The following is a 14,274-nucleotide window of genomic DNA, read 5'->3' as shown; positions in this document are numbered from 1 at the left end:
TTTTCCTGAAGCTTCCGTGATAGTTTCCTATCTTTACCATGAATATTTGAAAAGAGCGGCACTTTTTGTATAATGTCCGCAGGCGGCAGCACTTCATATCCATAGGAAGGTAGTAATAGTCTCTAACACGACTGTACGGAGACAAACGCTCCGCACAGGCTTCCGCAACTGACGACCGACTCGTGTCTTTTTGGGAACCTTAGCAGCGTGTAGCACTTTCCGTTGAATGCCGGTTTCAATTGTACGGATGCGTGGGAGCGTGGTGTGTGCCACACGACGCTATGGATCGCGCGAACCAACGCGCTAGTGTGAAGGCGAGACGTGGTTCAAATGGCTCTGAGCACTATGGGACTTTACATATTTGGTCATCAGTCACCTAGAACTTAGAACTACTTAAACCTGACTAACCTAAGAACATCACACACATCCATGCTCGAGGCAGGATTCGAACCTGCGACCGTAGCGGTCACGCGGTTCCGGACTGAAGCGCCTAGAACCGCTCGGCCACAGCGGCCGGCTTTACGGGAACAGAATTAGCATATGTTCTTCCTCACCACTACAAACAAGAACCACATTTTAATATGAATGTATGTATAACGCACTTTCACGAAACATTGATACTACAACGCTACATTAAAAAGCGCTGGTTTTTCCTTTGTCGATAAAACTGTTTCAACGCCCAAAAACATGCAAAAACCTACAGTTCGCCAACTTGATCAAAATATTTCTATCAAAATGGCTATGAACACTATGCGACTTAACTTCTGAGGTCATCAGTCGCCTAGAACTTAGAACTACTTAAACCTCACTAACCTAAGGACATCTCACACATCCACGCCCGAGGCAGGATTCGAACCTGCGACCGTAGCGGCCACACTGTTCCAGACTGAAGCGCCTAGAACCGCACGGCCACACCAGACGGCGCGAGACGTGGTCTGGGCTGGGTACACAGGATCGCAGTTCGTCCCCATTTTCAGGCTGTTGCGACAGTCGGCAGGCGTATGTCATGTATACATTCTCGCAAACGATCTGTTTCCTTTCCTCGCATTATATTACCCTGACTGAGATTTGGCGTGCGTGGAGGGTACAAGGGGACTGAGATCGTGCATCCTATGCTCGATTGGGTCAAGATCCGGTGTTCTGTGGGGCTAATCGGTGATAGTAAATTCAACTAAGTGTTCCTCAAGCAGTCTGCGTACAGCCAAAAAGTGGTGACATGTCGCGTTGAAGTGCTCAAACATGACATATCGCTCAGGGTAATGTAATACCAGGAAAGGTAGCAGATGGTCTGCGAGAATGTTTTCGTGACGTAAACCTGCGATATGTCGCAGGAGCGTGAAAGTGGGGACCAACTGCGACCGTGTGTACACAGCCCAGACCATAAGCGAGCTACGTCTCGCCTGGACACTAGCGTGTTGACACACGGGATCCGTAGCTTTATGTGGCGTACGCCACGCCCTTGCTCCCGTACAACTGAAACGGGCATTCAACGGACCGTGCTACGTGCCGCCAACGTTCCCAAAACGACACGAGTCGGTCGTCAGTTGCTGAAGACGGTGCGGTGCGTTCGTCTCCGTATACTCGTGCTAGAGACGGATTCCAGATCCCACCATTCAGTTCGGGAACAGTACGACTCAGACTGTGTGAGCTGAAGGTGGAGGAGGGAGAAAGGAAAAGAAAAGGAAGGAATTGTTGATGTCAGCTGCATCAGGAATTTATGCGAAATCAAGGGAGACGAGTGTAAATGTGTGCAGGAGCTGGATTCAAACCTGGGAACTGCTGCTTACTCGTCACTTGCGTTAATCACTGTGCCACGCGGACACAGTGAACCGCAGTTGCGCGGACTGACCCGCTACGCCCGTCGGCCGGCCCACACTGCCACCGAGAGCCATCTTTCCGCAGTCCCTGCCCACATTCTCCGTGGTCGCTACTGTGAGATCCCTGCAGGGGTCGGGTGTCATTGTGCATCCGCACTGAAGGTGGTGGGTTCGTTGCCCACCGGGGTGAATCAATTATATGAATGTTTAGTTTCTGTTGTTTCGGCCATGTCCGAAAGAACAGGCCCCATATAATCTGAGCCACAGTAGTCCGTCGGCCGCTCCGTATGGCTCTGCGGAGGCGGCGTAAGATTCGTCCGTGGTCTTAAGTTTAGTTCGTGGATGCAATGGAAATGGAAATGAGCGTTCGGCGTCATTGGCCGGGAGGCCCCTTGCGGCGCAGGTCGGGCCGCCGTGGTGCAGGTCTTATTACATTCGACGCCACATTGGGCGACCTGCGCGCCGGATGCGGATGAAATGATGATGAAGACAACAGAACACCCAGTCCCCGAGCGGAGAAAATCTCCGACCCAGCAGGGAATCAAACCCGGGCCCGTACGACGTGGATGCAATGCCTCTGCGCTACTAGAGATCGGCGTTATACCGTGTTGATCTTTTGTGCGTTCTCCAGTATGCTGTCGCTCATACGTCATGTACTGTTTACAATCTGACATTCAAAGTTGGTTAACTAGCAAGGTGATGCGTGTTCACTGCATCAGATGCAGTGTCTACACTGGTGTCATACGTTGCATCTAGCGGCAACATTCGAGCATCATACACGGCGCGTCTTTAAATGGGACTACCCTTCCCGTGACTGTCCTATCAGTTTATTCTCTGTACAATATATAGACCGCGCAGTTGATTGCAGAATAGAGATGTAGACTATACAGGACGCCCCAGGAGGAATGGCAAGCATTCAGGGATATAACCGATTATTCGAAGCAAAACAATGCAGTAAACATGGGCTCCAATATGCGTACTTTAAGAGCTATTAGCACTTGTTCATCTCTATCGCTGAGAAAATGATCGTAGCTCTTAAGGCATGCATTTTAGAGCCCATATTTATCAGACATTCCTTTCATCTTTTGGTCCACACTGCCGCCTCGCAAAATATGGAAAGGAAAGAGTTTTTAGTAGAAGAGGTTTGTTTCACAGAATCGAAGATGAATAACTGCTCGTAGCCCTTAGGGAATGCATTGTCAAAGGTTGATGTCATGTCCCTGAACACTGACCATTCCTCCTGGGACAGGCTGAGCAGTGTGGTGCAGAGGAGAGGAGAGCGTACTCACTGGCGGTAGAGGTCGGCGTCGTACCAGGGCGGCAGCTGCAGCGGCCCCGTCGATCTGGCGGGCGCCTTCGTCCCCTCCTCTAGCAGCAGCCGCATCTGCTCCTCTACGCTCAGCGCCGACTCCGCGCCTGTCACAACACAACACAATACGCCGACGTCATCCACTGAAACTCTGTCATCTGTTCAATAATACAAGTGGCGCGGCCGTGGACAGGAAAGGAATTACGTCCCTTCACAATGTAACCACCTGTCAAAAGCCAGGATAAACATCTTTTGTACCGCGGGCATTCAGGAAGAAAGCGAGTGAGGGTCTGGAAGGTACCGTAAGGGATGTGCAGCCGTGCTGACTTCAGTGCTGTGGCCAGCTCCGCTAAACTTATGGGTCGTGGATCCACGGTGCGAACAGCCTCATCCAGGGGGTCCCACAGATTCTCGATTGGATTTAAGTCCGGGTTGTTTGGTTGCCGGGGGCTAAGGTAAACTCATCCTGATGCTCTTCGAACCACGCACGTACACTGCGAGCTGTTGCATTCTCCTGCCCGTAGATGCCATCGTGCCGAGGAAGAACAAACTGCTTGTTGGAGTGGACGTGGTCCCAAGGACAGAAACGTACTTGTGTTCATCCATTGTACTTTCCACAGTGACGAGATCACCCGAGGAGTGCCACGAAAAATTCTCCAGACCTTACCGTTCCATCACCTGGCCTGCACCCCTCCGAAGATTGTTGCAGGGAGTTTGCTTGCAGATGTTCCGTGTCATACACGTTCTGGCCATTTGCCCGATGGAGCATAACACGTGATTCATCTGAAGAGCCCACCCGTCTCCGTTCAGTGGACGTCCAGTAGCAGTACTGGCGTGTGAATTCCAGTCTTTGTCCCCGACGACAGCAGTCTGCGTGGGTGGGTACACGAACCGAGCGCCTGCTGTGGAGGCCCCACGCAGCAACGTTCGTTAACCGGTAGTTGAGGAGGCACTGTTTGTTATCCACTGGTTCACCTCGGCAGTCAGTTTCTCAACAATTGCATATCTATTCGCCCGTAAACTCCGACGTCGTCCTTCACCCCTGTCTTCTACGGCCCGTGGCGCACAACAGTTGCCTCGGCGACGGTTATGTAGAGCGCCTTTTTGCCATGCACGGTGTCCTTTAAGCACAGCGGCAAGCGTTTCGGAAACGCGTCCACCGGGCGGCCGAAAGCCAATCATCACGCCCTTTTGGAAGCTAGGTAAATCGCTCCGTTTCTGCATTACGGCAACGACTGCACAGTTTGCCACGTCCCCCGAACACGCTTCATGCACCCTACACTGATATTGCCTCCACCTGCCGTATGTGAGTCGTTATCGCATGTTGACATCGAACATAGGCGGTGATCACATTAATGTGACTGGACTGTGTATCAGCTGTTGCAGTTAACATTCTGAAAACGGATTTGACGCAGCAATCCTGTGAAAGTCATCCCATTTCTGTTTAACTATTGCATTATAGATTCGTTGGGATCTGGGTGAGGCTATTGTATTCAAGACTTGTGCCCTTTCTATTATTTTCACCCCAAACACCTTCCTCCATTTCGTCGCAAGATCAGTTACGTCAACATACCTCTTCTTTCAGTCAACTTGTGTTTTTAACATCTTTTATCCGCAATTCAGTTCATCGTCTCCTCGTTAGCTATTCGATCTACGCATCATATCTTCATCATTCTTTTTTAGCATCACACATCAAACCTCCTATTCTCGTCTTTACTCTTTGTCGACAACGTTCCACTTCCCTACACTCCAAATAATTAACTTCAGGAAATACTGCCTAACGTATACGTTGCGTTCGATGTCAGCATCTCTTTTTCAGGAAAACTATTCCTTCCTTATCCCATTTGTACTTTCTCTGTACTATGTTTTACTCTTTAATTTTTACTACTTCCAGTTGTTTTCCAATTCAAACAGAAAAGCTCATCTGCCATTTTCATTGTCTTCTTTCCCAGTCTAATAAGAACTTTGTTCATCACATTATATGTATCCAAGGCTTCACTACATCCAAGGCGCTTGGGGTGGCTGCGACCTATCTACAGTTCAATACGTTTTGGACAGATGGCACTGGAGGATATGACTAGGAGTTCGTTGTTATTCACAGAATTCACGCCATCTCATTGCGGAAACCCACTGACTCGAGCCCTGCTTGGATCTTCCCGTTCCAGATGGTAGCCTGCCGAGCGTCGTCCACGCTGTGGAGTGTGTCCCTCCCTCACTGTGTCTGGTGGGCGGGCGTCCAGCCACTGTCTGCCGTGCGCGGAGCTGAGCCGTCGTGTTCTCGCCCTGATCTGCGGCTGCCTGTTCACGCGGGACGGTGAGCCTCATAGGCGGTGGCGGGAACCTCCTGTGCAACCCTGAAAGGAGCGTACTGTGCACACTTGTATGTGGCACCAGAATAATATACGGATATTAATAAATGAAAATGAAACTAGTGTACTATAAACGATGAATGCCTCTGATATGCTCGATAATTCGGGTCGATGACTGTGCGCGACTGCAGAGCCAAAGACACTGCTTTGTTGGAGTAAGAGAGCGCCTGGCGCACCGTCTGTGAGGGAAAGGCGATGGAGCGGGCAGTCTTTGTGGCGTGCTGTGTGAAGCCACCAAGTGTTAGATTAATGTAGGTATGTCAATATTGTTGAACATGGAAGCAGAAATCTTCATGCAACACCCCAGAATGTACGTATACCGGTTTGATAAAAAGGCTAGTTAGATATATCACTTTGTAATATTTTTAAGATTTGTTAACAGAGCTATGTGTAATTTCATGATTTTCATTTATGTTGGATTAATGAGGTTAGATTATATTTCTGTTTAAATCTCATTGTTTATGAATCATTCGTGAGTAATGTAACTTTAATTGTCAGATGTTTACGAAAAGCCAAACTTAATATGCAATATAACTTTGCTAAAAAAGTGAGTGTTAGTAATTCACCATAATCAGAACCGCCTCCTTGTCCAAGCCACATATTTTTTTAAAGACGTTGGACTTTCTTAAATGTTCTCGTTTATCGGCCAAAAAAATTTCATGTGCATTTCAAGTAGTATTATGGCCAGCATTGCACACTGCTGAGCCTGTAGCTTGCATATTTTTTTGCTTTTCATGAGAGACCAGAATATATCGCGTTACTTCATTGCTGCTTCAGAGCTAAGACTGTTTAATTTATTTGTTATGTGCACAGAGACCAAAGTTATCTGTTTCGAATGGGGCCAGATGATTCAGTGCCTAAGGGGCTGAATGTACTTTGCAGAGACAGTATTTATTTATTGGTACTGGGTGTTGCATTGCCCAATCAATTCTTGCAAGGTTTTTGCTAACAATAACACAAGAGGGAGCACATCACTTGCACTTACAACAAGCAACACGACAATTCGAGTTCAGTACCCATTCCATAGATCAGACATTCAATCAACGTAATCGTGAAGTTCATTATTTCATTTACTTAAAGAACGTTACAACCCCAAAAGCTGCTGAGGACGATACGGTCATGCTGTCATTTTAATTCATCGCAATTACGGTTAAAAGGAATGACTTCTAACTAAAAACGACTGCAACCAAACATTATCATTTGAAATATTTATTTTCATGAAGAAAGAGCCGTGCGTTAATATAATTTCGACTGATGGAAATAAAAACTGATTAAAGCAATGGCCTCGGTTTTCGTAGGAGTGCTCTCCAGATCCCTATTAGGGTTTTCTGTGGCAAGGCGAGGGCCACGGTGCTTCCTTTGAACAGGCCACGGACGGTATCGTCCCCAGCTTGTCCAACTGGACTAGCGCTACGTATTAAATCATCTTGACGTCGACAGGATGTTAAAAAATCTGCGTTTCCTTCCTTTGGTATAAGAAACCAGTAACTGTTCTACTTCTTTAAAACAAATCAAGTAAATAATAGAGGCTAGTATGTCGTCTTAATTTCATTAAGAAAGCACATTCGGTCACATTTTCTGTCTCGTAGTAATCTTTAAAAACTTCTACACAGCTTCTATATCCACTATCTTGAACGTAACATTCCGCATACTCTAATCTAGCACAATACTCTCTACTACTCCTTCCAGTACGAAGTATAATGTCGAATCACTGTTTCTTTTTATCAATTAATTCCAGTTTGTTTTTATGACGTCTACACTGAATTTCCATAAAATGTTGGACTCTAATGTAGCGCGCGTTTCAGACACATCATCTCTTGACCTCTGTAAAAATTGTTAAAAGAAGATTGAGATTATTGGACATTAGAGAAAGTTTTCTGCCCCTGCTCCGTACTTTTGCACATTTCTTCGCCCGCCGAGGTAGCCGAGCGGTTCTATGCGCTACAGTCTGGAACCGCGCGACCGCTACGGTCGCAGGTTCGAATCCTGCCTCGGGCATGGATGTGTGTGATGTCCTTAGGTTAGTTAGGTTTAATTAGTTCTAAGTTCTAGGTGACTGATGACCTCAGATGTTAAGTCCCATAGTGCTCAGAGCCATTTGAACCGCTTGCACCTTGTTCTGATAACGTACGGAAATGCAGTCGAGTGACGCCCTGGCGGCCGACTGTACAGAAATTCTGGCGTGCACATCCAATTACTGAGAGACGCTTGGCAAGGAAGCTGTCGACGTCAAACTAGCAAGTGACTTAATACAAAGCGACGGAGGTTTTTGCTTGAATTATGCTTGAGTTTATGCTCTCACGCTGCTCTAGTAACACAGGGACAGAGTCAGCACTACTTGCTAACACGTTGTTCGCTAATATTCCATTAGCGGTATCGCCTGGGTTATCTTCGGTCGCGTGGTGACGTTTACGGTGTCGTATTTCTCCATAAGCCGTTTTTTGTGTCGACGGCTGGTGCAGCCCAGGCCCATTGATGGTTCAAATTGCGATGCACAGCGATCTCTTGTTTCAGTTGTGCCTCGGAGATGAGAGGGTGTTCACTCGTCGGAACAACAAAAGGCAGCCGTCGAGGACGCTGCACGACTGCATTCCCCCTCCCTCCGAGTAATCTGAACGTTCGATTCGCTGGGAAGAGCTCAAGTTTCATGTTTCTTCCCTGCTCGACCCATCTCTGCTTCTTCCCTCTCGAGCTATTTTATTTCGAGACGGCAGAACTTTCACTTCTTCATTCGCGTACCTCGTATATCTTCAATGTTCTGCATTCTTGCGATTCCTCTTTCCGCCTTTCTGTATCACTTTTGTCTCTGCCTTACTCATGCTCGAATAAATTGCGGTATCCAATACATTTATCCTTAGTAAATCTGTTTATAGTGAATAAACTAAAATATTTTAACGAATTTTATGTGTGAATAAAGAAAGTTACATATTTGTCTCCAAAAAGTTACTTTCAATCTGAAGGATATTCTAGATTTTAATCATGATTAATGTGAACGGACGTGTCGCTTCCGCCTTGTTGTTAGCTCGGATGCACTATCAGCTGTGCTTCGACCATGACTGTTGACTCAGCTATTCTGTTAAGGTGCCGGTGCGAGTGCCATCCTCGCAGCGTCCTCGATGCCAAACGCAAGTTGCGTAACTAAGCATGCGCTTCAGGAGTGAGGTAGGACGACAGTCTTCCGCTTAGCTCTTCCTGCTTCTTCCGCAAGTTTCTGCAAAGTATTTTCGACTCTCACACCTGTCCCTCTCACGTTACGTTTTATGAGGGACGTATGTCTTCGTAACCTCTGTTCATCAATGTTATGGAAAGTGTAAGGCGGTAATACTTCCGTATGTCTGAATTAATACATTCTGCCGCAATGCCTGCAATTGGGGAGATAAAACGTAGCTTTGTTTTGCTTTCATTACCGCGCATGTTCCGCCGTTAGACACTGACAGAATATTTTGTACTGTAACTCATCAAAACGATCATACTTTGATTAGAATCCAAGCACTCGTAAAATCAAACAACAGTAAAAACGTAAGGAGTTGGCCGGACTTCACAAAGACATGAAACCAACTATATTTCGAACAATTTATGGTGGACGTGGACCCAATTGCAAATAGACTATTAGAATTTCGGAACGTCTATTTTAGACGGATGATTGATTTTCTTATTGTCTATCTTTATTACATTGTCTTCTACTCAGACATTTTGTTTTGTTGCAGAGAGACGTAGATAACATTGATAATGACAATCGTACGCAATGAAAAACTGGGATGAGCAGCCTTTGCTATGTAACAATTTATCCACTGACGTAATGTTACGTGATTCATGACTCATAACTCTAGAGACACCGCGATGCATAAACGCGTATGTACATACACTTCGCAAGCCTGTGTGCAGTACGTTGCGGAGGGTACTTTGTATCTCTATTTTCCATTCCAAGTCTCACTCCACTCTGGTTTGTAGCGATGAAAAATGGCTGTATGCTGATGTTCTTCACCTTGTTCTCCTGGCCCTTGCCTTGTGTCACATGGAAGCAGCAGAAACGTCACACGGTCTCCTCACATTTAGAACAAGGATTTGCGAAAACAAGCTCATCCCTTCTTCCAGCGATCCCTACGCAAGTACAGCTCCTTATGTGAAGACTAAAAAGAGCCTGATGTTGCATAAATATGAAATCTAGTGCTGGAGCCTGAGTTACAACAGGCAATTAGTAGACCAAAATTTAGATAGGGCTGCTGATCTTAGTGAGATGTTTTCTAAATCAATAAAAGTGCAGCAGCATTTGGTTCCTGGAAGTTTGACAGAAAAGATGTTAAAAACTCCGCCAACCAGACAAGTTACCACAGAAACGTTAAGAAACGTTGACTAATAAATATGGGAATAATCGCGCTATCGGTTTCACATCTCAAACTAGAACAGTACACGGCATGAAATGAACGATTGTCCGTTGGGCGTGAAAGAGCGTAAAGGTAACAAAGAAACAATTTTAACTTTGTTTTTATTCAGATAAATTCATCTAGAGAGCCCCATCATACTGAACGAAATGTCAACAATAATATCTGCCAAAGCTCCTTCGAAGGAGAGCTTCTGAAAGGTTTGGAAGGTAGGAGACGAGGTACTGGCGGAAGTAAAGCTGTGAGGACGGGTAGTTGGTAGAGCACTTGCCCGCGATAGGCAAAATTCCCGAGTTCGAGTCTCGGTCGGGCACACAGTTTTAATCTGCCAGGGAGTTTCTCCAGTGTTTCTCGATAATACAAAACGTGCTGCTCTTCTTTGAACTTTCTTGATGAACTGCGTTAATCGTATCTAGTAAAGATCCTACCACGCAGCAGTACTCCAAAAGAGGACGGACAAGCGTAGTGTAGGCAGTCTCTTTAGTAGATCGGTTGCATCTTGTAAGTGTTCTACCAACAAAACGCAGTCTTTGGTTCACCTTCCCCACAACATTTCCTGTGCATTCTTTTCAACTTAAGCTTTTCGTAATAAAGGACTGAAAGAAGCAGTAAAAAAGGAAAAAATGGCAATAATATAGTGCTACCGATAAAAAAAAGGGACGACACAGTACAAAAGTCGAAAGAAATCATTGTCTAGATGTAGAGTACAAAATAAGGATAGAATAAAGAAAAGATCCAATTTGTGCTGGATAAATAAGCGTTTGCAAGCAACGAAATATTATTTTCCGAAATAATGATCCAAAATAATGCAGAATTTGTTGATCTTCCTTGGTGCAAATCAAAGCGTCTTTAGTACAAACATGTTTCTGTAGTTTTCCTATCAACGCTGGGATTCTTTTCTTTCTTCATGTTCTCCCGTTTTACACATCCCTGTAAGATTAGCTCGGAACTCCCTTTATTGTTTTCTAAAGACGTTGGTCAATCAAGTGAAGGGCAAAAAGTGTTTAACGGCTGACTAAGAACTCTAGCTTTCGGGCACATCCCTGTGTAGAATTAAAGCATAAACAATGGCAAAACTGGAGAAGAAAGAAGAACCGTATATAACATCTAGGGACTAAGGGATTATGAAAATTAAAGACATACTAATACCGCAATAAGTTAGTTCGGACACAACAGACAGGGACTAGAAATTTATGAAAAATCCTTTACAGAAAACGTGACATGTTGTTGGGGCATGTGCTGATTTAGGGAAAGCGGGGAGGAAGGTGGGAGAAATTACGGAAGACAGTGTACGTATCAATCATTACAGGACGAGTTTTTTGGTGTAGAAAGAAAAGAACATGGAATGTTGCAGAAAATGAAGGAATACAGAACTACATTAATACTGTCGAAATAAAAAAGAAAGCTCGCATAAAGCATAACTAAGGCGTTTCAGGTTCCTTATAAGTATTACTGTACAAAGTCCACGGAATAACAGAACTAAAAATTTCCAATGTAAACTTATTCACCTGGAAAGCATGAATTCCACATGAAGAACTGATTTTGTGATAGAAGTCCGAAAGTACTTGAGAAACTTCATTGACTAAGGCTATTTTTTCTAAGTATCCGATCTGTTGCAAAAACAGAACTGCAGTGAAAGTCCGATGAAGGTTTGTCCAGATGTTTTGCTCAGTGCCTCAGGTCTGCCCGTCGACTGCACTGCGTCCACCCTTCAGTTCCGAGCGCAGCGCACAGCGAGCACGCAACCACGCTTGGAACAGTAGTGCCTCCCGCCAGATGTGAAGTGCCTGCTGAGGGGATCCGCCTGATTCCATGCAGCCCACATGACGTAACTGTCGTGCATTTTCTTCACCACGACAATGCTCGGCCGCACACTACAGGTGCAACGACGACGCAACTGCGCGTTTACGATGAGAAGTGTTTGATGGCCCACAAAACAGCCCTCACCAAGCTTCAACTATTCGTTCACATGAACCGTTGTCTACGAGGACAGCATCGAGGCACACACTGCGAGTTGTACACCAGCGTAGGCAATTGGCAGAAATCACAGACAAGATGACGAGCGTATACGAAAATTGGCACCACGGTGCCACAAATATCAGTGCAGTGACTGTGCAGAGAAATAGCTGGCAGGTGTAGCTAAGAGTTGCAAATGAAGATTTCCATTTCGCAACCTATCGGACGTTGGAGAAAAAATAGTCCTCCTATGTTTACACATTTGTACTTCCCCTTTATTAAACAATCGAATTCGGTCACTTTAGGACTATCTCGAGATTGTGTACGAGGTAATTGGCTGAGTGTCACATGTAGATGTGTTTTAAGAATGTGAATCATTCCATGATACTGTAAGTACAAAACCCGACAGAAATGGTTCAAATGGCTCTGAGCACTAGGGGACTTAACTTCTGACGTCATCAGTCCCCTAGAACTTGTTGTTGTTGTTGTGGTCTTCAGTCCTGAGACTGGTTTGATGCAGCTCTCCATGCTACTCTATCCTGTGCAAGCTTCTTCATCTCCCAGTACCTACTGCAACCCACATCCTTCTGAATCTGCTTAGTGTAATCATCTTTTGGTCTCCCTCTACGATTTTTACCCTCCACGCTGCCCTCCAATGCTAAATTTGTGATCCCTTGATGCCTCAAAACATGTCCTACCAACCGATCCCTTCTTCTAGTCAAGTTGTGCCACAAACTTCTCTTCTCCCCAATCCTATTCAATACCTCCTCATTAGTTACGTGATCTACCCACCTTATCTTCAGCATTCTTCTGTAGCACCACATTTCGAAAGCTTCTATTCTCTTCTTGTCCTAACTAGTTATCGTCCATGTTTCACTTCCATAAAAATACTTTCAGAAACGACTTACTGACACTTAAATCTATACTCGATGTTAACAAATTTCTCTTCTTCAGAAACGATTGCCTTGCCATTGCCAGTCTACATTTTATATCCTCTCTACTTCGACCATCATCAGTTATTTTACTCCCTAAATAGCAAAACTCCTTTACTACTTGAAGTCTCTCATTTCCTAATCTAATTCCCTCAGCATCACCCGATTTAATTTGACTACATTCCATTATCCTCGTTTTGCTTTTGTTGATGTTCATCTTATATCCTCCTTTCAAGACACTGTCCATTCCGTTCAACTGCTCTTCCAAGTCCTTTGCTGTCACTGACAGAATTACAATGTCATCAGCAAACCTCAAAGTTTTTACTTCTTCTCCATGAATTTTAATACCTACTCCGAATTTTTCTTTTGTTTCCTTTACTGCTTGCTCAATATACAGATTGAATAACATCGGGGAGACGCTACAACCCTGTCTCACTCCTTTCCCAACCACTGCTTCCCTTTCATGCCCCTCGACTCTTATAACTGTCATCTGGTTTCTATACAAATTGTAAATGGCCTTTCGCTCCCTGTATTTTACCCCTGCCACCTTCAGAATTTGAAAGAGAGTATTCCAGTTAACATTGTCAAAAGCTTCCTCTAAGTCTACAAATGCTAGAAACGTAGGTTTGCCTTTTATTAATCTTTCTTCTAAGATAAGTCGTAAGGTTAGTATTGCCTCATGTGTTCCAACATTTCTACGGAATCCAAACTGATCTTCCCCGAGGTCCGCTTCTGCCAGTTTTTCTATTCGTCTGTAAAGAATTATATTCTTCTTGAAGTCTGAGGGTATTTCGCCTGTCTCATACATCTTGCTCACCAGATGGTAGAGTTTTGCCATGACTGTCTCTCCCAAGGCCATCAGTAGTTCTAATGGAATGTTGTCTACTCCCGGGGCCTTGTTACGACTCAGGTATTTGAGTCCTCTGTCAAACTCTTCACGCAATATCTTATCTCCCATTTTGTCTTCGTCTACATGCTCTTCCATTTCCATAATATTGTCCTCAAGTACATCGCCCTTGTACAAACCCTCTATATACTCCTTCCACCTTTCTGCCTTCCCTTCTTTGCTTAGAACTGTGTTGCCATCTGAGCTCTTGATATTCATACAAGTGGTTCTCTTCTCTCCAAAGGTCTCTTTAATCTTCCTGTAGGCAGTATCTATCTTACCCCTAGTGAGATAAGCCTCTACATCCTTACATTTGTCCTCTAGCCATCCCTGCTTAGCCATTTTGCACTTCCTGTCGATCTCATTTTTAAGACGTTTGTATTCCTTTTTGCCTCCTTCATTCACTGCATTTTTATATTTTCTCCTTTCATCAATTAAATTCAATATTTCTTCTGTTACCCAAGGATTTCTACTTGATCGTCTGCTGCCTTCACTTCTTCATCCCTCAGAGCTACCCATTCTTCTTCTACTGTATTTCTTTCTCCCATTCCTGTCAATTGTTCCCTTATGCTCTCCCTGAAACTCTGTACAACCTCTGGTTTAGTCAGTTTATCCAGGTCCCA

General features: G+C 44.9%; 1 protein-coding gene across 2 annotated transcripts in view; it reads right to left on the bottom strand.

Moving 5' to 3' along the window:
- Positions 1-14,274, bottom strand: part of LOC126457195 (uncharacterized) — a 161,932-nt gene that overhangs the window by 38,433 nt on the left and 109,225 nt on the right. For both annotated transcript variants that reach the window (XM_050093298.1, XM_050093292.1), the window contains exon 2: positions 3,107-3,233. In XM_050093298.1, coding sequence (XP_049949255.1) covers positions 3,107-3,233 — 127 coding nt within the window. The remainder of the gene's footprint in view (positions 1-3,106; positions 3,234-14,274) is intronic.

This window comes from Schistocerca serialis, chromosome 1 (assembly GCF_023864345.2).
Source record: "Schistocerca serialis cubense isolate TAMUIC-IGC-003099 chromosome 1, iqSchSeri2.2, whole genome shotgun sequence".
Lineage (NCBI taxonomy): Eukaryota > Metazoa > Arthropoda > Insecta > Orthoptera > Acrididae > Schistocerca > Schistocerca serialis.
Note: the sequence above shows the minus strand (reverse complement) of the source record. Positions and strands in the feature narration are given on the sequence as shown.